Source organism: Salvelinus fontinalis, chromosome 6 (assembly GCF_029448725.1).
Source record: "Salvelinus fontinalis isolate EN_2023a chromosome 6, ASM2944872v1, whole genome shotgun sequence".
Taxonomy (NCBI): domain Eukaryota; kingdom Metazoa; phylum Chordata; class Actinopteri; order Salmoniformes; family Salmonidae; genus Salvelinus; species Salvelinus fontinalis.
In genome coordinates, this window is record NC_074670.1 from 84,546,000 (window position 1) to 84,571,088 (window position 25,089).

The following is a 25,089-nucleotide window of genomic DNA, read 5'->3' on the forward strand; positions in this document are numbered from 1 at the left end:
CCTGTACAACCTGTTTAAAGGAAAGGGTTCCATTAGGCAGACAGCCTGTACCCCCTGTTTAGAGGAAAGGGTTCCATTAGGCAGACAGCCTGTACAACCTGTTTAGAGGAAAGGGTTCCATTAGGCAGACAGCCTGTACAACCTGTTTAGAGGAAAGGGTTCCATTAGGCAGACAGCCTGTACAACCTGTTTAAAGGAAAGGGTTCCATTAGGCAGACAGTCTGTACAACCTGTTTAGAGGAAAGGGTTCCATTAGGCAGACAGCCTGTACAACCTGTTTAGAGGAAAGGGTTCCATTAGGCAGACAGTCTGTACAACCTGTTTAGAGGAAAGGGTTCCATTAGGCAGACAGCCTGTACAACCTGTTTAGAGGAAAGGGTTCCATTAGGCAGACTGCCTGTACAACCTGTTTAGAGGAAAGGGTTCCATTAAGCAGACAGCCTGTACAACCTGTTTAGAGGAAAGGGTTCCATTAGGCAGACAGCCTGTACAACCTGTTTAGAGGAAAGGGTTCCATTAGGCAGACTGCCTGTACAACCTGTTTAGAGGAAAGGGTTCCATTAAGCAGACAGCCTGTACAACCTGTTTAAAGGAAAGGGTTCCATTAGGCAGACAGCCTGTACCACCTGTTTAGAGGAAAGGGTTCCATTAGGCAGACAGCCTGTACAACCTGTTTAGAGGAAAGGGTTCCATTAGGCAGACAGCCTGTACAACCTGTTTAGAGGAAAGGGTTCCATTAGGCAGACAGCCTGTACAACCTGTTTAGAGGAAAGGGTTCCATTAGGCAGACTGCCTGTACAACCTGTTTAGAGGAAAGGGTTCCATTAGGCAGACAGCCTGTACAACCTGTTTAGAGGAAAGGGTTCCATTAGGCAGACTGCCTGTACAACCTGTTTAGAGGAAAGGGTTCCATTAGGCAGACAGCCTGTACAACCTGTTTAGAGGAAAGGGTTCCATTAGGCAGACTGCCTGTACAACCTGTTTAGAGGAAAGGGTTCCATTAGGCAGACAGCCTGTACAACCTGTTTAGAGGAAAGGGTTCCATTAGGCAGACTGCCTGTACAACCTGTTTAGAGGAAAGGGTTCCATTAGGCAGACTGCCTGTACAACCTGTTTAGAGGAAAGGGTTCCATTAGACAGACTGCCTGTACAACCTGTTTAAAGGAAGTTCAGATAGCAGAGTGAGTTTGTAGTCACATAACTGTTGACATTCAGCACAGGACACATCTGAATATAGAAACTTCCTTTGTCAGAGTTTCTGCCAACAGAGTGGCATATAAAATCAGTTCCTAACCGCTTATCAATCAATACCACAGACCGGGAGAATTCAGACAAAATACAATCAATACCACAGACCGGGAGAATTCAGACAAAATACAATCAATACCACAGACCGGGAGAATTCAGACAAAATACAAAATGTTTAAACGTCATCCATCACTTTCTTTTACAGAAGTATATCCCATGGTATATACATACTTGTATGTACAGAGACATATAAATATATGAACTGAATTACTTCAATGTGTACCCGTTGATAAGGTAACTAAGAACAACATAATAACAGAACGATATGACTGTTACTTTGCTGCATGTGTGACATGATGCAGCCGTGTTCAAACGCAGTGTGTATAACTACACTGTTAATACACACAGTATGTATAACTACCTTGTTAATACACACAGTATGTATAACTACTTTGTTAATACACACAGTATGTATAACTACCTTGTTAATACACACAGTATGTATAACTACTTTGTTAATACACACAGTATGTATAACTACCTTGTTAATACACACAGTATGTATAACTACCTTGTTAATACACACAGTATGTATAACTACTTTGTTAATACACACAGTATGTATAACTACCTTGTTAATACACACAGTATGTATAACTACACTGTTAATACACACAGTATGTATAACTACCTTGTTAATACACACAGTATGTATAACTACCTTGTTAATACACACAGTATGTATAACTACTTTGTTAATACACACAGTATGTATAACTACACTGTTAATACACACAGTATGTATAACTACCTTGTTAATACACACAGTATGTATAACTACCTTGTTAATACACACAGTATGTATAACTACCTTGTTAATACACACAGTATGTATAACTACACTGTTAATACACACAGTATGTATAACTACCTTGTTAATACACACAGTGTGCATAACTACCTTGTTAATACACACAGTATGTATAACTACCTTGTTAATACACACAGTGTGCATAACTACATTGTTAATACACACAGTATGTATAACTACCTTGTTAATACACACAGTGTGCATAACTACCTTGTTAATACACACAGTATGTATAACTACCTTGTTAATACACACAGTATGTATAACTACCTAGGCTTCTGTAAGGCTGAACCCGAGCTACAGGCTTCTTCTGTAAGGCTGAACCCGAACTACAGGCTTCTTCTGTAAGGCTGAACCCGAGCTACAGGCTTCTGTAAGGCTGAACCCGAGCTACAAGCTTCTTCTGTAAGGCTGAACCCGAGCTACAGGCTTCTTCTGTAAGGCTGAACCCGAGCTACAGGCTTCTGTAAGGCTGAACCCGAGCTACAAGCTTCTTCTGTAAGGCTGAACCCGAGCTACAGGCTTCTTCTGTAAGGCTGAACCCGAGCTACAGGCTTCTGTAAGGCTGAACCCGAGCTACAGGCTTCTGTAAGGCTGAACCCGAGCTACATGCTTTTTCTGTAAGGCTGAACCCGAGCTACAGGCTTCTTCTGTAAGGCTGAACCCGAGCTACAGGCTTCTTCTGTAAGGCTGAACCCGAGCTACAGGCTTCTTCTGTAAGGCTGAACCCGAGCTACAGGCTTCTGTAAGGCTGAACCCGAGCTACAGGCTTCTTCTGTAAGGCTGAACCCGAGCTACAGGCTTCTTCTGTAAGGCTGAACCCGAGCTACAGGCTTCTTCTGTAAGGCTGAACCCGAGCTACAGGCTTCTGTAAGGCTGAACCCGAGCTACAGGCTTCTGTAAGGCTGAACCCGAGCTACAGGCTTCTTCTGTAAGGCTGAACCCGAGCTACAGGCTTCTGTAAGGCTGAACCCGAGCTACAGGCTTCTTCTGTAAGGCTGAACCCGAGCTACAGGCTTCTGTAAGGCTGAACCCGAGCTACAGGCTTCTTCTTTAAGGCTGAACCCGAGCTACAGGCTTCTTCTTTAAGGCTGAGCCCGAGCTACAGGCTTCTTCTGTAAGGCTGAACCCGAGCTACAGACTTCTTCTGTAAGGCTGAACCCGAGCTACAGGCTTCTTCTGTAAGGCTGAACCCGAGCTACAGGCTTCTGTAAGGCTGAACCCGAGCTACAGGCTTCTTCTGTAAGGCTGAACCTGCCCAGTTGATGTTCGCTCTTTAGAATGTTTCAATTATATGCCCGGCAATTTCTCAATTTTATTTGTATAAATGTTAAATACACTGCTCAAAAAAATAAAGGGAACACTTAAACATCACAATGTAACTCCAATGTAAATCACACTTCTGTGAAATCAAACTGTCCACTTAGGAAGCAACACTGATTGACAATAAATTTCACATGCTGTTGTGCAAATGGAATAGACAAAAGGTGGAAATTATAGGCAATTAGCAAGACACCCCCAATAAAGGAGTGATTCTGCAGGTGGTGTGGCCTGCTGGAGGTCATTTTGCAGGGCGCTGGCAGTGCACCTCCTTGCACAAAGGCGGAGGTAGCGGTCCTGCTGCTGGGTTGTTGCCCTCCTACGGCCTCCTCCACGTCTCCTGATGTACTGGCCTGTCTCCTGGTAGCGCCTCCATGCTCTGGACACTACGCTGACAGACACAGCAAACCTTTTTGCCACAGCTCGCATTGATGTGCCATCCTGGATGAACTGCACTACCTGAGCCACTTGTGTGGGTTGTAGACTCCGTCTCATGCTACCACTAGAGTGAGAGCAGCGCCAGCATTCAAAAGTGACCAAAACATCAGCCAGGAAGCATAGGAACTGAGAAGTGGTCTGTGGTCACCACCTGCAGAATCACTCCTTTTTTGGGGGTGTCTTGCTAATTGCCTAACAACAGCCAACAACACAGCCAACACAATAACTTCAAACTGAAGCTGGAAAGACTGAAAACTAGCTGCACTTCGTTTCATTTCACCTTTTTTCAATTGACATTTCTTTGTATAAATAAAAATGATGCTGATTCATGATTTCAACTAGCTGAGAAACGCTGTCTGTCTGTCTGTCTGTCTGCCTGCCTGTCTGTCTGCCTGTCTGCCTGTCTGTCTGCCTGTCTGTCTGTCTGCCTGCCTGTCTGTCTGTCTGTCTGTCTGCCTGTCTGTCTCGTCCCGACTCCCGACACGTTCGTTACTGCGGGACAGATGGAGATCCAATCGGAATATTGAAACTATGTTGCAAATGTCGGAGAGACAAAGTTTTATACAAATGTCCGCTGTTGAAAACATAATTTGAGTCTAAAAGAAATATGAGATAATGTCTAGGTGCTTTTTATAGCGGAGATCAAGATTGATTGTACTACTTAGTGATGTCCTGACATGGGAGTCTCCCCCCCAGCCGGACGCTCCAAAAGGAACGTAGTGTGATTGGTCATGGAGCGCCAGGAAGGAGGTGTGATTGGTCATGGAGCGCCAGGAAGGAGGTGTGATTGGTCATGGAGCGCCAGGAAGGAGGTGTGATTGGTCAGGGGGCCCCAGGAAGGAGGTGTGATTGGTCATGGAGCGCCAGGAAGGAGGTGTGATTGGTCATGGAGCGCCAGGAAGGAGGTGTGATTGGTCATGGAGCGCCAGGAAGGAGGTGTGATTGGTCAGGGGGCCCCAGGAAGTGGTGCCGTATTGGCCAGGGGGAAATCCCCCAGCTTGACACGTCCCAGGAACGTAGTATGATTGGTCAGGAAGTCCCAGGAAGGAGGTGTGATTGGTCAGGGGGCCCCAGGAAGTGGTGCCGTATTGGTCAGGGGGAATCCCCCAGCCTGACGCTCCCCAGGAACGTAGTATGATTGGTCAGGGAGAAGTTGTGCCGTATTGGTCATGGTCAGGGGGAATCCCCCAGCCTGACGCTCCCCAGGAACGTAGTATGATTGGTCAGGGAGAAGTGGTGCCGTATTGGTCATGGTCAGGGGGAATCCCCCAGCCTGACGCTCCCCAGGAACGTAGTATGATTGGTCAGGGAGAAGTGGTGCCGTATTGGTCATGGTCAGGGGGAATCCCCCAGCCTGACGCTCCCCAGGAACGTAGTATGATTGGTCAGGGAGAAGTGGTGCCGTATTGGTCATGGTCAGGGGGAATCCCCCAGCCTGACGCTCCCCAGGAACGTAGTATGATTGGTCATGCTGATCAGCGTGTCATCATAGACCATCCTGATGGAGATCCTTTGTCCCGCCCTCAGCAGGCTGACCCCCGCCGTGTAGCACGTGTTGAACTTCCTCTGACCCGTCTCCATGCTGCAGGTACAACGCAGGAAGGGGGCGGAGTCTACCATCACCTCGTAGCTGGCGATGTCCGTGAAGTTGAGATAGTACACCTGGGGAACAGAGGGAGGAGAAGGAGAGAGAGAAGATGACTGCAACTGGTAGGGGTAGAGGAGGAAGAGGAGAGAGGGTCAGGTAGAGGAGGAAGAGGAGAGAGGGTCAGGTAGAGGAGGAAGAGGAGAGAGGGTCAGGTAGAGGAGGAAGAGGAGAGAGGGTCAGGTAGAGGAGGAAGAGGAGAGAGGGTCAGGTAGAGGAGAGAGGGTCAGGTAGAGGAGGAAGAGGAGAGAGGGTCAGGTAGAGGAGAGAGGGTCAGGTAGAGGAGGAAGAGGAGAGAGGGTCAGGTAGAGGAGGAAGAGGAGAGAGGGTCAGGTAGAGGAGGAAGAGGAGAGAGGGTCAGGTAGAGGAGGAAGAGGAGAGAGGGTCAAGTAGAGGAGGAAGAGGAGAGAGGGTCAGTAGAGGAGGAAGAGGAGAGAGGGTCAGGTAGAGGAGGTAGAGGAGAGAGGGTCAGGTAGAGGAGGAAGAGGAGAGCGGGTCAGGTAGAGGAGGAAGAGGAGAGCGGGTCAGGTAGAGGAGGAAGAGGAGAGAGGGTCAGGTAGAGGAGGAAGAGGAGAGAGGGTCAGGTAGAGGAGGAAGAGGAGAGAGGGTCAGGTAGAGGAGGAAGAGGAGAGAGGGTCAGGTAGAGGAGGAAGAGGAGAGAGGGTCAGGTAGAGGAGGAAGAGGAGAGAGGGTCAGGTAGAGGAGGAAGAGGAGAGAGGGTCAGGTAGAGGAGGAAGAGGAGAGAGGGTCAGGTAGAGGAGGAAGAGGAGAGAGGGTCAGGTAGAGGAGGAAGAGGAGAGAGGGTCAGGTAGAGGAGGAAGAGGAGAGAGGGTCAGGTAGAGGAGGAAGAGGAGAGAGGGTCAGGTAGAGGAGGAAGAGGAGAGAGGGTCAGGTAGAGGAGGAAGAGGAGAGAGGGTCAGGTAGAGGAGGAAGAGGAGAGAGGGTCAAGTACAGGAGGAAGAGGAGAGAGGGTCAGGGTAAGTGGTGATAGTACACCTGGGGAACAGAGGTAGGGGTAGAGGAGGAAGAGGAGAGAGGGTCAGGTAGAGGAGGAAGAGGAGAGAGGGTCAAGTACAGGAGGAAGAGGAGAGAGGGTCAGGGTAAGTGGTGATAGTACACCTGGGGAACAGAGGTAGGGGTAGAGGAGGAAGAGGAGAGAGGGTCAGGTAGAGGAGGAAGAGGAGAGAGGGTCAGGTAGAGGAGGAAGAGGAGAGAGGGTCAGGTAGAGGAGGAAGAGGAGAGAGGGTCAGGTAGAGGAGGAAGAGGAGAGAGGGTCAGGTAGAGGAGGAAGAGGAGAGAGGGTCAGGTAGAGGAGGAAGAGGAGAGAGGGTCAAGTACAGGAGGAAGAGGAGAGAGGGTCAGGTAGAGGAGGAAGAGGAGAGAGGGTCAGGTAGAGGAGGAAGAGGAGAGCGGGTCAGGTAGAGGAGGAAGAGGAGAGAGGGTCAGGTAGAGGAGGAAGAGGAGAGAGGGTCAGGTAGAGGAGGAAGAGGAGAGAGGGTCAGGTAGAGGAGGAAGAGGAGAGAGGGTCAGGTAGAGGAGGAAGAGGAGAGAGGGTCAGGTAGAGGAGGAAGAGGAGAGAGGGTCAGGTAGAGGAGGAAGAGGAGAGAGGGTCAGGTAGAGGAGGAAGAGGAGAGAGGGTCAGGTAGAGGAGGAAGAGGAGAGAGGGTCAGGTAGAGGAGGAAGAGGAGAGAGGGTCAGGTAGAGGAGGAAGAGGAGAGAGGGTCAGGTAGAGGAGGAAGAGGAGAGAGGGTCAGGTAGAGGAGGAAGAGGAGAGAGGGTCAGGTAGAGGAGGAAGAGGAGAGAGGGTCAGGTAGAGGAGGTAGAGGAGAGAGGGTCAGGTAGAGGAGGAAGAGGAGAGAGGGTCAGGTAGAGGAGGAAGAGGAGAGAGGGTCAGGTAGAGGAGGAAGAGGAGAGAGGGTCAGGTAGAGGAGGAAGAGGAGAGAGGGTCAGGTAGAGGAGGAAGAGGAGAGAGGGTCAGGTAGAGGAGGAAGAGGAGAGAGGGTCAGGTAGAGGAGGAAGAGGAGAGAGGGTCAGGTAGAGGAGGAAGAGGAGAGGGGGTCAGGTAGAGGAGGAAGAGGAGAGAGGGTCAGGTAGAGGAGGAAGAGGAGAGAGGGTCAGGTAGAGGAGGAAGAGGAGAGAGGGTCAGGTAGAGGAGGAAGAGGAGAGAGGGTCAGGTAGAGGAGGAAGAGGAGAGAGGGTCAGGTAGAGGAGGTAGAGGAGAGAGGGTCAGGTAGAGGAGGAAGAGGAGAGAGGGTCAGGTAGAGGAGGAAGAGGAGAGAGGGTGAAGTACAGGAGGAAGAGGAGAGAGGGTCAGGGTAAGTGGTGATAGTACACCTGGGGAACAGAGGTAGGGGTAGAGGAGGAAGAGGAGAGAGGGTCAGGTAGAGGAGGAAGAGGAGAGAGGGTCAGGATAAGTGGCGATAGTACACCTGGGGAACAGAGGTAGGGGTAGAGGAGGAAGAGGAGGAAGAGGAAAGAGGGTCAGGATAAGTAGCAATAGTACACCAAGTATCATCATCACACACTACATACACAAAGCAATAGGAACACCTTGCTAATATTGAGTTGCATCTCCCTTTGCTCTCAGAACAGCATCAATTCATCGGGGCATGGACTCTACAAGGTGTCGAAAGCGTTCCACAGGGATACTGGCCCATGTTGACTCCAATGCTTCCCACAGTTGTCCAGTCGGCTGGATGTCCTTTGGGTGGTGGACCATTCTCGATTCACACAGGAAACTGTTGAGTGAAAAACCCAGCAACGTTGCAGTTCTTGACACTCAAACCGGTGCGTCTGGCACCTACTACCACACCCTGTTAAAAAGGCACCTACTACCACACCCTGTTAAAAAGGCCCCTACTACCAGACCCTGTTAAAAAGGCCCCTACTACCACACCCTGTTAAAAAGGCCCCTACTACCAGACCCTGTTAAAAAGGCCCCTACTACCACACCCTGTTAAAAAGGCCCCTACTACCACACCCTGTTAAAAAGGCACCTACTACCACACCCTGTTAAAAAGGCCCCTACTACCAGACCCTGTTAAAAAGGCCCCTACTACCAGACCCTGTTAAAAAGGCCCCTACTACCACACCCTGTTAAAAAGGCCCCTACTACCACACCCTGTTAAAAAGGCCCCTACTACCATACTACTACCACACCCTGTTAAAAAGGCACCTACTACCACACCCTGTTAAAAAGGCACCTACTACCACACCCTGTTAAAAAGGCCCCTACTACCACACCCTGTTAAAAAGGCCCCTACTACCACACCCTGTTAAAAAGGCCCCTACTACCACACCCTGTTAAAAAGGCACCTACTACCACACCCTGTTAAAAAGGCACCTACTACCACACCCTGTTAAAAAGGTACCTACTACCACACCCTGTTAAAAAGGCCCCTACTACCACACCCTGTTAAAAAGGCCCCTACTACCACACCCTGTTAAAAAGGCCCCTACTACCACACCCTGTTAAAAAGGCCCCTACTACCACACCCTGTTAAAAAGGCCCCTACTACCATACTACTACCACACCCTGTTAAAAAGGCACCTACTACCACACCCTGTTAAAAAGGCACCTACTACCACACTACTACCACACCCTGTTAAAAAGGCCCCTACTACCATACTACTACCACACTCTGTTAAAAAGGCCCCTACTACCATACTACTACCAGACCCTGTTAAAAAGGCACCTACTACCACACCCTGTTAAAAAGGCCCCTACTACCACACCCTGTTAAAAAGGCCCCTACTACCACACTCTGTTAAAAAGGCACCTACTACCATACTACTACCACACCCTGTTAAAAAGGCCCCTACTACCATACTACTACCACACCCTGTTAAAAAGGCCCCTACTACCAGACCCTGTTAAAAAGGCACCTACTACCACACCCTGTTAAAAAGGCCCCTACTACCACACCCTGTTAAAAAGGCCCCTACTACCACACCCTGTTAAAAAGGCCCCTACTACCACACCCTGTTAAAAAGGCCCCTACTACCATACTACTACCACACCCTGTTAAAAAGGCCCCTACTACCATACTACTACCACACTCTGTTAAAAAGGCCCCTACTACCACACTCTGTTAAAAAGGCACCTACTACCTACCACACCCTGTTAAAAAGGCCCCTACTACCACACTCTGTTAAAAAGGCACCTACTACCACACCCTGTTAAAAAGGCCCCTACTACCACACCCTGTTAAAAAGGCCCCTACTACCACACCCTGTTAAAAAGGCCCCTACTACCATACTACTACCACACCCTGTTAAAAAGGCCCCTACTACCATACTACTACCACACCCTGTTAAAAAGGCCCCTACTACCACACCCTGTTAAAAAGGCACCTACTACCATACTACTACCACACCCTGTTAAAAAGGCCCCTACTACCATACTACTACCACACTCTGTTAAAAAGGCCCCTACTACCATACTACTACCAGACCCTGTTAAAAAGGCACCTACTACCACACCCTGTTAAAAAGGCCCCTACTACCACACCCTGTTAAAAAGGCCCCTACTACCACACCCTGTTAAAAAGGCACCTACTACCATACTACTACCAGACCCTGTTAAAAAGGCACCTACTACCACACCCTGTTAAAAAGGCCCCTACTACCACACCCTGTTAAAAAGGCCCCTACTACCAGACCCTGTTAAAAAGGCCCCTACTACCAGACCCTGTTAAAAAGGCACCTACTACCACACCCTGTTAAAAAGGCCCCTACTACCACACCCTGTTAAAAAGGCCCCTACTACCACACCCTGTTAAAAAGGCCCCTACTACCACACCCTGTTAAAAAGGCCCCTACTACCACACCCTGTTAAAAAGGCCCCTACTACCACACCCTGTTAAAAAGGCCCCTACTACCACACCCTGTTAAAAAGGCACCTACTACCACACCCTGTTAAAAAGGCCCCTACTACCACACCCTGTTAAAAAGGCCCCTACTACCACACCCTGTTAAAAAGGCCCCTACTACCACACCCTGTTAAAAAGGCCCCTACTACCACACCCTGTTAAAAAGGCCCCTACTACCACACCCTGTTAAAAAGGCCCCTACTACCACACCCTGTTAAAAAGGCACCTACTACCACACCCTGTTAAAAAGGCCCCTACTACCACACCCTGTTAAAAAGGCACCTACTACCACACCCTGTTAAAAAGGCCCCTACTACCACACCCTGTTAAAAAGGCCCCTACTACCACACCCTGTTAAAAAGGCACCTACTACCACACCCTGTTAAAAAGGCACCTACTACCACACCCTGTTAAAAAGGCACCTACTACCACACCCTGTTAAAAAGGCCCCTACTACCACACCCTGTTAAAAAGGCCCCTACTACCATACTACTACCACACCCTGTTAAAAAGGCCCCTACTACCACACCCTGTTAAAAAGGCCCCTACTACCACACCCTGTTAAAAAGGCCCCTACTACCACACCCTGTTAAAAAGGCCCCTACTACCACACCCTGTTAAAAAGGCCCCTACTACCACACCCTGTTAAAAAGGCCCCTACTACCACACCCTGTTAAAAAGGCACCTACTACCATACTACTACCACACCCTGTTAAAAAGGCACCTACTACCAGACCCTGTTAAAAAGGCACCTACTACCATACTACTACCACACCCTGTTAAAAAGGCCCCTACTACCACACCCTGTTAAAAAGGCACCTACTACCATACTACTACCACACCCTGTTAAAAAGGCCCCTACTACCATACTACTACCACACCCTGTTAAAAAGGCCCCTACTACCATACTACTACCACACCCTGTTAAAAAGGCACCTACTACCACACCCTGTTAAAAAGGTACCTACTACCACACCCTGTTAAAAAGGCCCCTACTACCACACCCTGTTAAAAAGGCCCCTACTACCACACTCTGTTAAAAAGGCCCCTACTACCACACCCTGTTAAAAAGGCCCCTACTACCACACCCTGTTAAAAAGGCACCTACTACCATACTACTACCAGACCCCATTCAAAGGCACCTACTACCATACCCCATTCAAAGGCCCCTACTACCATACTACTACCACACCCTGTTAAAAAGGCACCTACTACCATACTACTACCACACCCTGTTAAAAAGGCCCCTACTACCATACTACTACCACACCCTGTTAAAAAGGCACCTACTACCAGACCCTGTTAAAAAGGCCCCTACTACCACACCCTGTTAAAAAGGCCCCTACTACCACACCCTGTTAAAAAGGCACCTACTACCACACCCTGTTAAAAAGGCCCCTACTACCAGACCCTGTTAAAAAGGCCCCTACTACCACACCCTGTTAAAAAGGCACCTACTACCACACCCTGTTAAAAAGGCCCCTACTACCATACTACTACCACACCCTGTTAAAAAGGCCCCTACTACCACACCCTGTTAAAAAGGCACCTACTACCACACCCTGTTAAAAAGGCCCCTACTACCACACCCTGTTAAAAAGGCACCTACTACCACACCCTGTTAAAAAGGCCCCTACTACCACACCCTGTTAAAAAGGCACCTACTACCACACCCTGTTAAAAAGGCCCCTACTACCACACCCTGTTAAAAAGGCCCCTACTACCACACCCTGTTAAAAAGGCCCCTACTACCACACCCTGTTAAAAAGGCACCTACTACCACACCCTGTTAAAAAGGCACCTACTACCATACTACTACCATACCCCATTCAAAGGCCCCTACTACCACACCCTGTTAAAAAGGCACCTACTACCATACTACTACCACACCCTGTTAAAAAGGCACCTACTACCATACTACTACCACACCCTGTTAAAAAGGCCCCTACTACCACACCCTGTTAAAAAGGCCCCTACTACCACACCCTGTTAAAAAGGCACCTACTACCATACTACTACCATACCCCATTCAAAGGCCCCTACTACCACACCCTGTTAAAAAGGCCCCTACTACCATACTACTACCACACCCTGTTAAAAAGGCCCCTACTACCACACCCTGTTAAAAAGGCCCCTACTACCACACCCTGTTAAAAAGGCCCCTACTACCACACCCTGTTAAAAAGGCACCTACTACCACACCCTGTTAAAAAGGCCCCTACTACCACACCCTGTTAAAAAGGCCCCTACTACCACACCCTGTTAAAAAGGCCCCTACTACCACACCCTGTTAAAAAGGCACCTACTACCATACTACTACCACACCCTGTTAAAAAGGCCCCTACTACCACACCCTGTTAAAAAGGCCCCTACTACCACACCCTGTTAAAAAGGCACCTACTACCACACCCTGTTAAAAAGGCCCCTACTACCACACCCTGTTAAAAAGGCACCTACTACCACACCCTGTTAAAAAGGCCCCTACTACCACACCCTGTTAAAAAGGCCCCTACTACCACACCCTGTTAAAAAGGCCCCTACTACCACACCCTGTTAAAAAGGCCCCTACTACCAGACCCTGTTAAAAAGGCCCCTACTACCACACCCTGTTAAAAAGGCCCCTACTACCATACTACTACCACACCCTGTTAAAAAGGCCCCTACTACCACACCCTGTTAAAAAGGCCCCTACTACCATACTACTACCACACCCTGTTAAAAAGGCACCTACTACCAGACCCTGTTAAAAAGGCACCTACTACCACACCCTGTTAAAAAGGCCCCTACTACCACACCCTGTTAAAAAGGCCCCTACTACCACACCCTGTTAAAAAGGCCCCTACTACCACACCCTGTTAAAAAGGCCCCTACTACCACACTACTACCACACCCTGTTAAAAAGGCACCTACTACCATACTACTACCACACCCTGTTAAAAAGGCCCCTACTACCACACCCTGTTAAAAAGGCCCCTACTACCATACTACTACCACACCCTGTTAAAAAGGCACCTACTACCAGACCCTGTTAAAAAGGCCCCTACTACCACACCCTGTTAAAAAGGCACTTCAATCTATTGTCTTGTCCCTGCACCCTCTGAATGGCACACATACACAATCCATTTCTCAAGGTTTAAAAATCCTTCTTTAACCCGTCTCCTCCCCTTCATTTAAAATGATTGAAGTGGATTTAACATGTAACATCAATAAGAGATCATAACTTTCACCTGGATTCACCTGGTCAGTCTGTCATGGACAGAGCAGGTGTCTTAATATTTGGTAAACTCAGTGTACGCACCCCACACACACATAACATGCACACACGTACACACATGTACACACACACGTACACACACACACACATGTACACACACACATCAGTATTCAGACCCTTTGCTATGAGACTCGAAATTGAGCTCAGGTGCATCCTGTTTCCATTGATCATCCTTGAGTTGTTTCTACATTCAATTGGTTGGAGTCCACCTGTGGTAAATTCAATTGATTTGGACATGATTTGGAAAGGCACACACCTGTCTATATAAAGGTCTGACAGTTGACAGTGAATGTCAGAGCAAAAACTAAGCCATGAGGTTGAAGGAATTGTCCGTAGAGCTCTGAGACAGGATTGTGTCGAGGCACAGATCTGGGGAAGGGGACCAAAACATGTCTGCAGCATTGAAGGTCCCCAAGAACACAGTGGCCTCCATCATTCTTAAATGGATGAAGTTTGGAACCACCAAGACTCTTCCTAGAACTGGCCGCCCGGCCAAACTGAGCAATCGGGGGAGAAGAGCCTTGGTCAGGGAGGTCACAACCCGATGGTCACTGTGACAGAGATCCAGAGTTCCTCTGTGGAGAAGGGAGAACCTTCCAGAAGGACAACCATCTCTGCAGCACTCCACCAATCAGGCCTTTATGGTAGACTGGCCAGAGAGAAGCCACTCCTCAGTAAAAGGTAAATGACAGCCTGCTTGGAGTTTGCCAAAAGGCACCTGAAGACTCTCAGACCAAGAGAAACAAGACTCTCTGGTCTGATGAAACCAAGATTGAACTCTTTGGCCTGAATGCCAAGCTTAACATCTGGAGGAAACCTGGCACCATCCCTACGGTGAAGCATGGTGGTGGCAGCATCATGCTGTGTGGATGTTTTTCAGTGACAGGGACTGGGAGACTAGTCAGGATCGAGGAAAAGATTAACGCAGCAAAGTACAGAGAGATCCTTGATAAAAACCTGCTCCAGAGCGCTCTGGACCTCAGACTGGGGCGAAGGTTCACCTTCCAACAGGACACTGACCCTAAGCACACAGCCAAGACAAAGCAGGAGTGGCTTCAGGACAAGTCTCTGAATGTCCATGAGGTGCCCAGCCAGAGCCTGGACTTGAACCCGATCAAACATCTCTAGAGAGACCTGAAAATATCTGTGCAGCGACGCTCCCCATCCAACCTGACAGAGCTTGAGAGGATCTGCAGAGAAGAATGGGAGAAACTCCCCAAATACAGGTGCCAAGCTTGTAGCGTCATACCCAAGAAGACTTGAGGCTGTAATCGCTGTCAAAGGTGCTTCAACAAAGTACTGAGTAAAAGGTCTGAATACTTATGGAAATGTGGGTCAAGCTGCCTTTTTTTAAAGTAAAAATTTCTAAAAATGTGTTTTTGCTTTTGTCATTATGGAGTATTGTGATGTCATATGGGCTATTGTATGTGATAATTATGGAGTATTGTGATGTCATATGGAGTATTGTGATGTCATACGGGGTATTGTGTGTGATCATTATGGAGTATTGTGATGTCATATGGAGTATTGTGATGTCATATGGAGTATTGTGATGTCATACGGGGTATTGTGTGTGATCATTATGGAATATTGTGATGTCATATGGGGTATTGTGATGTCATATGGGGTATTGTGTTGTCATTATGGAGTATTGTGATCATTATGGAGTATTGTGATGTCATATGGGGTATTGTGATGTCATATGGGGTATTGTGTTGTCATTATGGAGTATTGTGATGTCATATGGGGTATTGTGTGTGCTCATTATGGAGTATTGTGATGTCATATGGGTTATTGTGTTGTCATTATGGAGTATCGTGATGTCATATGGAGTATTGTGATGTCATATGGGGTATTGTGATGTCATAAGGGGTATTGTGTGTGATCATTATGGAGTATTGTGATGTCATATGGGGTATTGTGTTGTCATTATGGAGTATTGTGATGTCATTATGGAGTATTGTGTGTAAATTGATGAGGGAAAAACAATTTAATCAATTTTAGAATAAGACAGTAACGTAAAATGTATATAGCCATGTTATTTTCTACTTCCTGTATATAGCCATGTTATTTTCTACTCCCTGTATATAGCCATGTTATTTTCTACTTCCTATATATAGCCGTGTTATTTTCTACTTCCTGTATATAGCCATGTTATTTTCTACTTCCTGTATATAGCCATGTTATTTTCTACTTCCTATATATAGCCATGTTATTTTCTACTTCCTGTATATAGCCATGTTATTTTCTACTTCCTATATATAGCCATGTTATTTTCTACTTCCTGTATATAGCCATGTTATTTTCTACTTCCTGTATATAGCCGTGTTATTTTCTACTTCCTGTATATAGCCGTGTTATTTTCTACTTACTGTATATAGCCATGTTATTTTCTACTCCCTGTATATAGCCATGTTATTTTCTACTTCCTGTATATAGCCATGTTATTTTCTACTTCCTGTGTATAGCCATGTTATTTTCTACTTCCTGTATATAGCCATGTTATTTTCTACTTCCTGTATATAGCCGTGTTATATTTACTCGTTATTTTCTACTCCCTGTATATAGCCGTGTTATATTTACTCGTTATTAGTTACTCCTTGTGTCACTATTTATCTTAAACTCTGCATTGTTGGAAAAGGACCCATAAGTAAGCATTTCACTGTTAGTCTACACCTGTTGTTTACCAATCATATGACAAATTAAATTCTAGTATTAGTAGAGTTGTAGTATTACATAGTAGTTGTAGTATTACTATAGCATAGTTGTAGTATTACTATAGTACAGTTGTAGTATTACTGTAGTAGTTGTAGTATTACTATAGTACTGTTGTAGTATTACTATAGTACAGCTGTAGTATTACTGTAGTAGTTGTAGTATTACTGTAGTAGTTGTAGTATTACAGTTGTAGTATTACTACAGTACAGTTGTAGTATTACCATAGTACAGTTGTAGTATTACTATAGTACAGTTGTAGCATTACTGTAGTATTACTGTAGTACATTTGTAGTATTACTATATATAAAATAGGTAGATACTGTAGTAGTACTTAGTAATATAGTATAGTTGTAGTATTATTGTAGTAGAGCTATAGTATTATTGTAGGGTAGTTGTAAGATTATTGTAGAATTGTAGTATTATTGTAGTAGTCACTACTCACCTGACTATCTATGAAGTATCTACAGACTGTAGTAGTATATAGTAAAGTTGTAGTATTATTGTGGTAGTCACTACTCACTTCTACCTGACTATATATGAAGTATCTACAGACTGTAGTAGTATATAGTAATGTAGTAAAGTTGTAGTATTATTGTAGTAGTCACTAATCACTTCTACCTGACTATATATGAAGTATCTACAGACTGTAGTAGTATATAGTAAAGTTGTAGTATTATTGTAGTAGTCACTACTCACTTCTACCTGACTATATATGAAGTAGGTAGAGACTGTAGTAGTATATAGTAATGTAGTAAAGTTGTAGTATTATTGTAGTAGTCACTACACACATCTACCTGACTATATATGAAGTAGGTAGAGACTGTAGTAGTATATAGTAATGTAGTAGAGTTGTAGTATTATTGTAGTAGTCACTACTCACTTCTACCTGACTATATATGAAGTAGATGCCACCTAGTAGGACCTCCAGTTCTCCGGAGCGAGAGTGCATCTTGAAGACACGGTGGTGGATCGCCACCATCTTCCAGTTCCTCAAAACACCTTCAGACAGGTCTAGACAAAGACATCAATCAATCAATCAATCAATCAATCAATCAATCAATCAATCATGGGGGGAAAGGCAGTTAAAACAACCATAGTAAACACCCAGAGCACCTCTGAACAAGAGTAAATTTACACCGACAGTATTGAATGTAGATAATACCACACAAAAGGTATATCTACAATGGACACTTACCCTCCTTAACCTGTATGGTGGTTTCCTGTCCTTGTAGATGCACCACAGCAGGCTGCAACACACATCACATACATCTAGTCAGTCGACTGGCGCTCAACCTAACCTCAACCTTCAATACAGTTTAGTAGAACAAGAAAGGCCTTGCAACACACATCACATACGGTAGATCATTTCTCATCAAGTCTTTAGGGGCACAGCGTTACTCCCACCCTTCATCGTTGTTCGGTACAACAATAAGTTACGTAATAATGTGTTGTAAAATGTTTGTTCAAAGATGAGATACTCTACCTGGAATTCTCTCGTTTTGGTTTTATCGTCGACTCCTGTAACAGATAGAATCAGATCCTGGATCAGTTCCTAACTCTTAACTTTGTCCCAAATGGCACCCTATTCCCATTTACAGTGCACTACATTTGACCAGGGCCCAACAAAAGTAATGCACTATACAGGGTTTCACTTGGGACGCGACCCCCTAAACCCCAACTTCAGGCAGGAGAACAAAGGAAAAAGTGATCTGAACTAGAGCTGCGGCGGCCATGTTGTCAGCAGGAGATTGTCAATCAAATAACTGTCGGTCTCAGGGTAGTTGACCGTTAATGAACATAAACGCATTTAGCATCTCCGGTCCTCCACACGGAGCCTACAGGCCACTGATGCAGTGGCTTCCTCCGGTCCTCCACACGGAGCCTACAGGCCACTGATGCAGTGGCTTCCTCCGGTCCTCCACACGGAGCCTACAGGCCACTGATGCAGTGGCTTCCTCCGGTCCTCCACACGGAGCCTACAGGCCACTGATGCAGTGGCTTCCTCCGGTCCTCCACACGGAGCCTACAGGCCACTGATGCAGTGGCTTCCTCCGGTCCTCCACACGGAGCCTACAGGCCACTGATGCAGTGGCTTCCTCCGGTCCTCCACACGCAGCCTACAGGCCACTGATGCAGTGGCTTCCTCCGGTCCTCCACACGGAGCCTACAGGCCACTGATGCAGTGGCTTCCTCCGGTCCTCCACACGCAGCTTACAGGTCACTGATGCAGTGGCTTCCTCCGGTCCTCCACACGCAGCCTACAGGCCACTGATGCAGTGGCTTCCTCCGGTCCTCCACACGGAGCCTACAGGCCACTGATGCAGTGGCTTCCTCCGGTCCTCCACACGGAGCCTACAGGCCACTGATGCAGTGGCTTCCTCCGGTCCTCCACACGCAGCCTACAGGCCACTGATGCAGTGGCTTCCTCCGGTCCTCCACACGCAGCCTACAGGCCACTGATGCAGTGGCTTCCTCCGGTCCTCCACACGGAGCCTACAGGCCACTGATGCAGTGGCTTCCTCCGGTCCTCCACACGCAGCCTACAGGCCACTGATGCAGTGGCTTCCTCCGGTCCTCCACACGCAGCCTACAGGCCACTGATGCAGTGGCTTCCTCCGGTCCTCCACACGCAGCCTACAGGCCACTGATGCAGTGGCTTCCTCCGGTCCTCCACACGCAGCCTACAGGCCACTGATGCAGTGGCTTCCTCCGGTCCTCCACACGCAGCCTACAGGCCACTGATGCAGTGGCTTCCTCCGGTCCTCCACACGGAGCCTACAGGCCACTGATGCAGTGGCTTCCTCCGGTCCTCCACACGGAGCCTACAGGCCACTGATGCAGTGGCTTCCTCCGGTCCTCCACACGCAGCCTACAGGCCACTGATGCAGTGGCTTCCTCCGGTCCTCCACACGCAGCCTACAGGCCACTGATGCAGTGGCTTCCTCCGGTCCTCCACACGCAGCCTACAGGCCACTGATGCAGTGGCTTCCTCCGGTCCTCCACACGCAGCCTACAGGCCACTGATGCAGTGGCTTCCTCCGGTCCTCCACACGGAGCCTACAGGCCACTGATGCAGTGGCTTCCTCCGGTCCTCCACACGGAGCCTACAGGCCACTGATGCAGTGGCTTCCTCCGGTCCTCCACACGGAGCCTACAGGCCACTGATGCAGTGGCTTCCTCCGGTCCTCCACACGCAGCCTACAGGCCACTGATGCAGTGGCTTCCTCCGGTCCTCCACACGGAGCCTACAGGCCACTGATGCAGTGGCTTCCTCCGGTCCTCCACACGCAGCTTACAGGTCACTGATGCAGTGGCTTCCTCCGGTCCTCCACACGCAGCCTACAGGCCACTGATGCAGTGGCTTCCTCCGGTCCTCCACACGGAGCCTACAGGCCACTGATGCAGTGGCTTCCTCCGGTCCTCCACACGGAGCCTACAGGCCACTGATGCAGTGGCTTCCTCCGGTCCTCCACACGCAGCCTACAGGCCACTGATGCAGTGGCTTCCTCCGGTCCTCCACACGCAGCCTACAGGCCACTGATGCAGTGGCTTCCTCCGGTCCTCCACACGGAGCCTACAGGCCACTGATGCAGTGGCTTCCTCCGGTCCTCCACACGCAGCCTACAGGCCACTGATGCAGTGGCTTCCTCCGGTCCTCCACACGCAGCCTACAGGCCACTGATGCAGTGGCTTCCTCCGGTCCTCCACACGCAGCCTACAGGCCACTGATGCAGTGGCTTCCTCCGGTCCTCCACACGCAGCCTACAGGCCACTGATGCAGTGGCTTCCTCCGGTCCTCCACACGCAGCCTACAGGCCACTGATGCAGTGGCTTCCTCCGGTCCTCCACACGGAGCCTACAGGCCACTGATGCAGTGGCTTCCTCCGGTCCTCCACACGGAGCCTACAGGCCACTGATGCAGTGGCTTCCTCCGGTCCTCCACACGCAGCCTACAGGCCACTGATGCAGTGGCTTCCTCCGGTCCTCCACACGCAGCCTACAGGCCACTGATGCAGTGGCTTCCTCCGGTCCTCCACACGCAGCCTACAGGCCACTGATGCAGTGGCTTCCTCCGGTCCTCCACACGCAGCCTACAGGCCACTGATGCAGTGGCTTCCTCCGGTCCTCCACACGGAGCCTACAGGCCACTGATGCAGTGGCTTCCTCCGGTCCTCCACACGGAGCCTACAGGCCACTGATGCAGTGGCTTCCTCCGGTCCTCCACACGCAGCCTACAGGCCACTGATGCAGTGGCTTCCTCCGGTCCTCCACACGGAGCCTACAGGCCACTGATGCAGTGGCTTCCTCCGGTCCTCCACACGCAGCCTACAGGCCACTGATGCAGTGGCTTCCTCCGGTCCTCCACACGGAGCCTACAGGCCACTGATGCAGTGGCTTCCTCCGGTCCTCCACACGCAGCTTACAGGTCACTGATGCAGTGGCTTCCTCCGGTCCTCCACACGCAGCCTACAGGCCACTGATGCAGTGGCTTCCTCCGGTCCTCCACACGGAGCCTACAGGCCACTGATGCAGTGGCTTCCTCCGGTCCTCCACACGGAGCCTACATGCCACTGATGCAGTGGCTTCCTCCGGTCCTCCACACGCAGCCTACAGGCCACTGATGCAGTGGCTTCCTCCGGTCCTCCACACGCAGCCTACAGGCCACTGATGCAGTGGCTTCCTCCGGTCCTCCACACGGAGCCTACAGGCCACTGATGCAGTGGCTTCCTCCGGTCCTCCACACGCAGCCTACAGGCCACTGATGCAGTGGCTTCCTCCGGTCCTCCACACGCAGCCTACAGGCCACTGATGCAGTGGCTTCCTCCGGTCCTCCACACGCAGCCTACAGGCCACTGATGCAGTGGCTTCCTCCGGTCCTCCACACGCAGCCTACAGGCCACTGATGCAGTGGCTTCCTCCGGTCCTCCACACGCAGCCTACAGGCCACTGATGCAGTGGCTTCCTCCGGTCCTCCACACGCAGCCTACAGGCCACTGATGCAGACCTTAGGAACATCTACTTTTAAACAAGTCTAATAAATCCATGTAATATAGTCTACACCATCACAATAAATCCATGTAATATAGTCTACACCATCACAATAAATCCATGTAATATGGTCTACACCATCACAATAAATCCATGTAATATAGTCTACCTACACCATCACAATACATCCATGTAATATAGTCTACCTACACCATCACAATAAATCCATGTAATATAGTCTACACCATCACAATAAATCCATGTAATATGGTCTACACCATCACAATAAATCCATGTAATATAGTCTACCTACACCATCACAATAAATCCATGTAATATGGTCTACCTACACCATCACAATAAATCCATGTAATATCGTCTACACCATCACAATAAATCCATGTAATATAGTCTACCTACACCATCACAATAAATCCATGTAATATAGTCTACACCATCACAATAAATCCATGTAATATAGTCTACCTACACCATCACAATAAATCCATGTAATATGGTCTACCTACACCATCACAATAAATCCATGTAATATGGTCTACCTACACCATCACAATAAATCCATGTAATATAGTCTACACCATCACAATAAATCCATGTAATATAGTCTACCTACACCATCACAATAAATCCATGTAATATGGTCTACCTACACCATCACAATAAATCCATGTAATATGGTCTACCTACACCATCACAATAAATCCATGTAATATAGTCTACACCATCACAATAAATCCACGTAATATCGTCTACACCATCACAATAAATCCATGTAATATAGTCTACACCATCACAATAAATCCATGTAATATAGTCTACACCATCACAATAAATCCATGTAATATAGTCTACACCATCACAATAAATCCATGTAATATAGTCTACCTACACCATCACAATAATTCCATGTAATATAGCCTACACCATCACAATAAATCCATGTAATATAGTCTACACCATCACAATAAATCCATGTAATATAGTCTACACCATCACAATAAATCCATGTAATATAGTCTACCTACACCATCACAATAAATCCATGTAATATAGTCTACCTACACCATCACAATAAATCCATGTAATATAGTCTACACCATCACAATAAATCCATGTATTATAGTCTACCTACACCATCACAATAAATCCATGTAATATAGTCTACCTACACTGTCACGTTCCTGACCTATTTATGTTAGTTGTTATGTGTGTTAGTTGGTCAGGACGTGAGGTTGGGTGGGCATTCTATGTTTTCTGTTTCTGTGTTGGTTTTGGGTTACCTGGTATGGCTCTTAATTAGAGGCAGGTGTTTGGCGTTCCTCTAATTAAGAGTCATATTTAGGTAGGCGTTGTCACAGTGTTCGTTGTGGGTGATTGTCTTCCGTGTCAGTATGTATGTTCGTGCCACACGGGACTGTAGCGTTTGCTTGTTTCGTTTCGTTTCGATGTCGTCTGTTTCCTGTACGTGAGTTATGTTTAGTTATGTAAGTTTATGTTCAGGTTTCGTTCTACGTCGTTTTCTTATTTTGTAAGTTTGTTAAAGTGTTTGTTTTCGTGTTGCCATCTTCATCGTTGTTATAAATAAAAAGATGGCTTATTTCCCGCAAGCTGCGTTTTGGTCTGAAGATCCTTCTCTCCTCACCTCATCCGAGGATGAGGAGAGCACCAGCCGTTACAGAATCACCCACCTCGCTAAGACCAAGCGGCAAGGGAAAAATAAACGGAGTAAGGGACAGGAGAAAAACAAGGATTTCTGGACATGGGAGCAGATAATGAATGGAGAAGGTCCCTGGGCTAAGGCAGGAGAAAATCGCCGTTCTCAGGAAGAGAGGGAGGCAGCTAAAGCCCAGGAGCGGTGGTTTAAGGAGGCAGCAAGGAGACGTGGCTGGAAGCCCGAAAAGCCATGGGAGCAGCTGGAGGCACTGGGGAGTGCAGAGGCTACCGGAGAGAGGAACCGGAGCTATGAGGGAACGCGTCTGGCACGGAAGCCCGAAAAGCCCGTAAGTAATTCCCAAAAATTTCTTGGGGGGGGGGCTAGGAGGTAGTGGGCCAAGGGCAGGTAGGAGACCTGCGCCCACTTCCCAGGCTTACCGTGGAGAGCGGGAGTACGGGCAGGCGCCGTGTTACGCAGTAGAGCGCACGGTGTCTCCTGTACGAGTGCATAGCCCAGTGCGGGTTATTCCACCTCCCCGCACTGGGAGGGCTAGATTGGGTATTGAGCCAGGTGTCATGAGGCCGGCTCAACGCGTCTGGTCTCCAGTGCGTCTCCTCGGGCCGGCATACATGGCACCTGCCTTACGCATGGTTTCTCCGGTTCGCCTACATAGCCCGGTGCGGGTTATTCCACCTCCCCGCACTGGTCGGGCAACCGGGAGTATTCAACCAGGTAAGGTTGGGCAGGCTCAATGCTCAAGAGTGCCAGTACGCCTCCACGGTCCGGTATTTCCGGCACCATCTCCCCGCCCCAGCCTAGTACCTACAGTGTTTACACTACGCACTAGGCTACCAGTGCGTATCCTGAGCCCTGTTCCTCCTCCACGCACTCTCCCTGTAGTGCGTGTATCTAGCCCGGTGCCTCCAGTTCCGGCACCACGCACTAAGCTACCAGTGCGTCTCCAGAGCCCTGTACAAACTGTATCTTCTCCCCCTACTAATCCTGATGTGCTTGTCCTCAGCCCGGCGTCACCAGTGCCGGTACCTCGCATCAGGGATAGAGTAGGCTTTGAGAGTACAGTGTGCCCTGTCCCTGCTCCCCGCACTAGTAGGAAGGTGCTTATCCTTAGCCCGGTGCCTCCAGTTCCGGCACCACGCACCAGGTCTACAGTGCACCGTATCCGGCCAGAGCCATCCGTCTCCCCAGCGCCATCTGAGCCATCCGTCTCCCCAGCGCCATCTGAGCCATCCGTCTCCCCAGCGCCATCTGAGCCATCCGTCTCCCCAGCGCCGTCTGAGCCATCCGTCTGCCAGGAGCCTGCAAAGCCGCCCGTCTGCCATGAGCCTGCAAAGCCGCCCGTCTGCCATGAGCCTACAGAGCCGTTAGCCAGACAGGAGCCGCTAGAGCCGTCAGCCAGACAGGAGCCGCTAGAGCCGTCAGCCAGACAGGATCTGCCAGAGCCGCCAACCAGACAGGATCTGCCAGAGCCGCCAACCAGACAGGATCTGCCAGAGCCGCCAACCAGACAGGATCTGCCAGAGCCGCCAACCAGACAGGATCTGCCAGAGCCGCCAACCAGACAGGATCTGCCAGAGCCGCCAGCGAGCCATGAGCAGCCAGAGCCGTCAGAGAGCCATGAGCAGCCAGAGCCGTCAGAGAGCCATGAGCAGCCAGAGCCGTCAGAGCGCCATGAGCAGCCAGAGCCGTCAGAGCGCCATGAGCAGCCAGAGCCGTCAGAGCGCCATGAGCAGCCAGAGCCGTCAGAGCGCCATGAGCGTCGAGAGCCGTCAGCCTGCCATGAGCGTCGAGAGCCGTCAGCCTGCCATGAGCGTCGAGAGCCGTCAGCCTGCCATGAGCGTCGAGAGCCGTCAGCCTGCCATGAGCGTCGAGAGCCGTCAGCCTGCCGTGAGCGTCGTGAGCCGTCAGCCTGCCATGAGCGTCGAGAGCCGTCAGCCTGCCATGAGCGTCGAGAGCCGTCAGCCTGCCATGAGCGTCGAGAGCCGTCAGCCAGCCATGAGCGTCGAGATTCGTCAGTCAGCC

The 25,089-nt window shown here is 49.1% G+C and overlaps 1 protein-coding gene across 2 annotated transcripts in view; it reads right to left on the minus strand.

Moving 5' to 3' along the window:
• Positions 1-3,420: 3,420 nt before the first annotated feature.
• LOC129858563 (ectodysplasin-A-like) overlaps positions 3,421-25,089 on the minus strand; it is a 47,452-nt gene continuing 25,783 nt past the window's right edge. Inside the window, exons 5-8 of one of the 2 annotated variants that reach the window (XM_055927896.1) lie at positions 17,869-17,903; positions 17,581-17,632; positions 17,272-17,396; positions 3,421-5,539 (exon numbers count right to left, since the gene is read on the minus strand). In XM_055927896.1, coding sequence (XP_055783871.1) covers positions 5,294-5,539; positions 17,272-17,396; positions 17,581-17,632; positions 17,869-17,903 — 458 coding nt within the window. In that variant the 3' untranslated portion in view covers positions 3,421-5,293. Of the gene's footprint in view, positions 5,540-17,265; positions 17,397-17,580; positions 17,633-17,868; positions 17,904-25,089 lie in introns of both variants that reach the window. The other variant, XM_055927895.1, reaches the window with a different exon arrangement.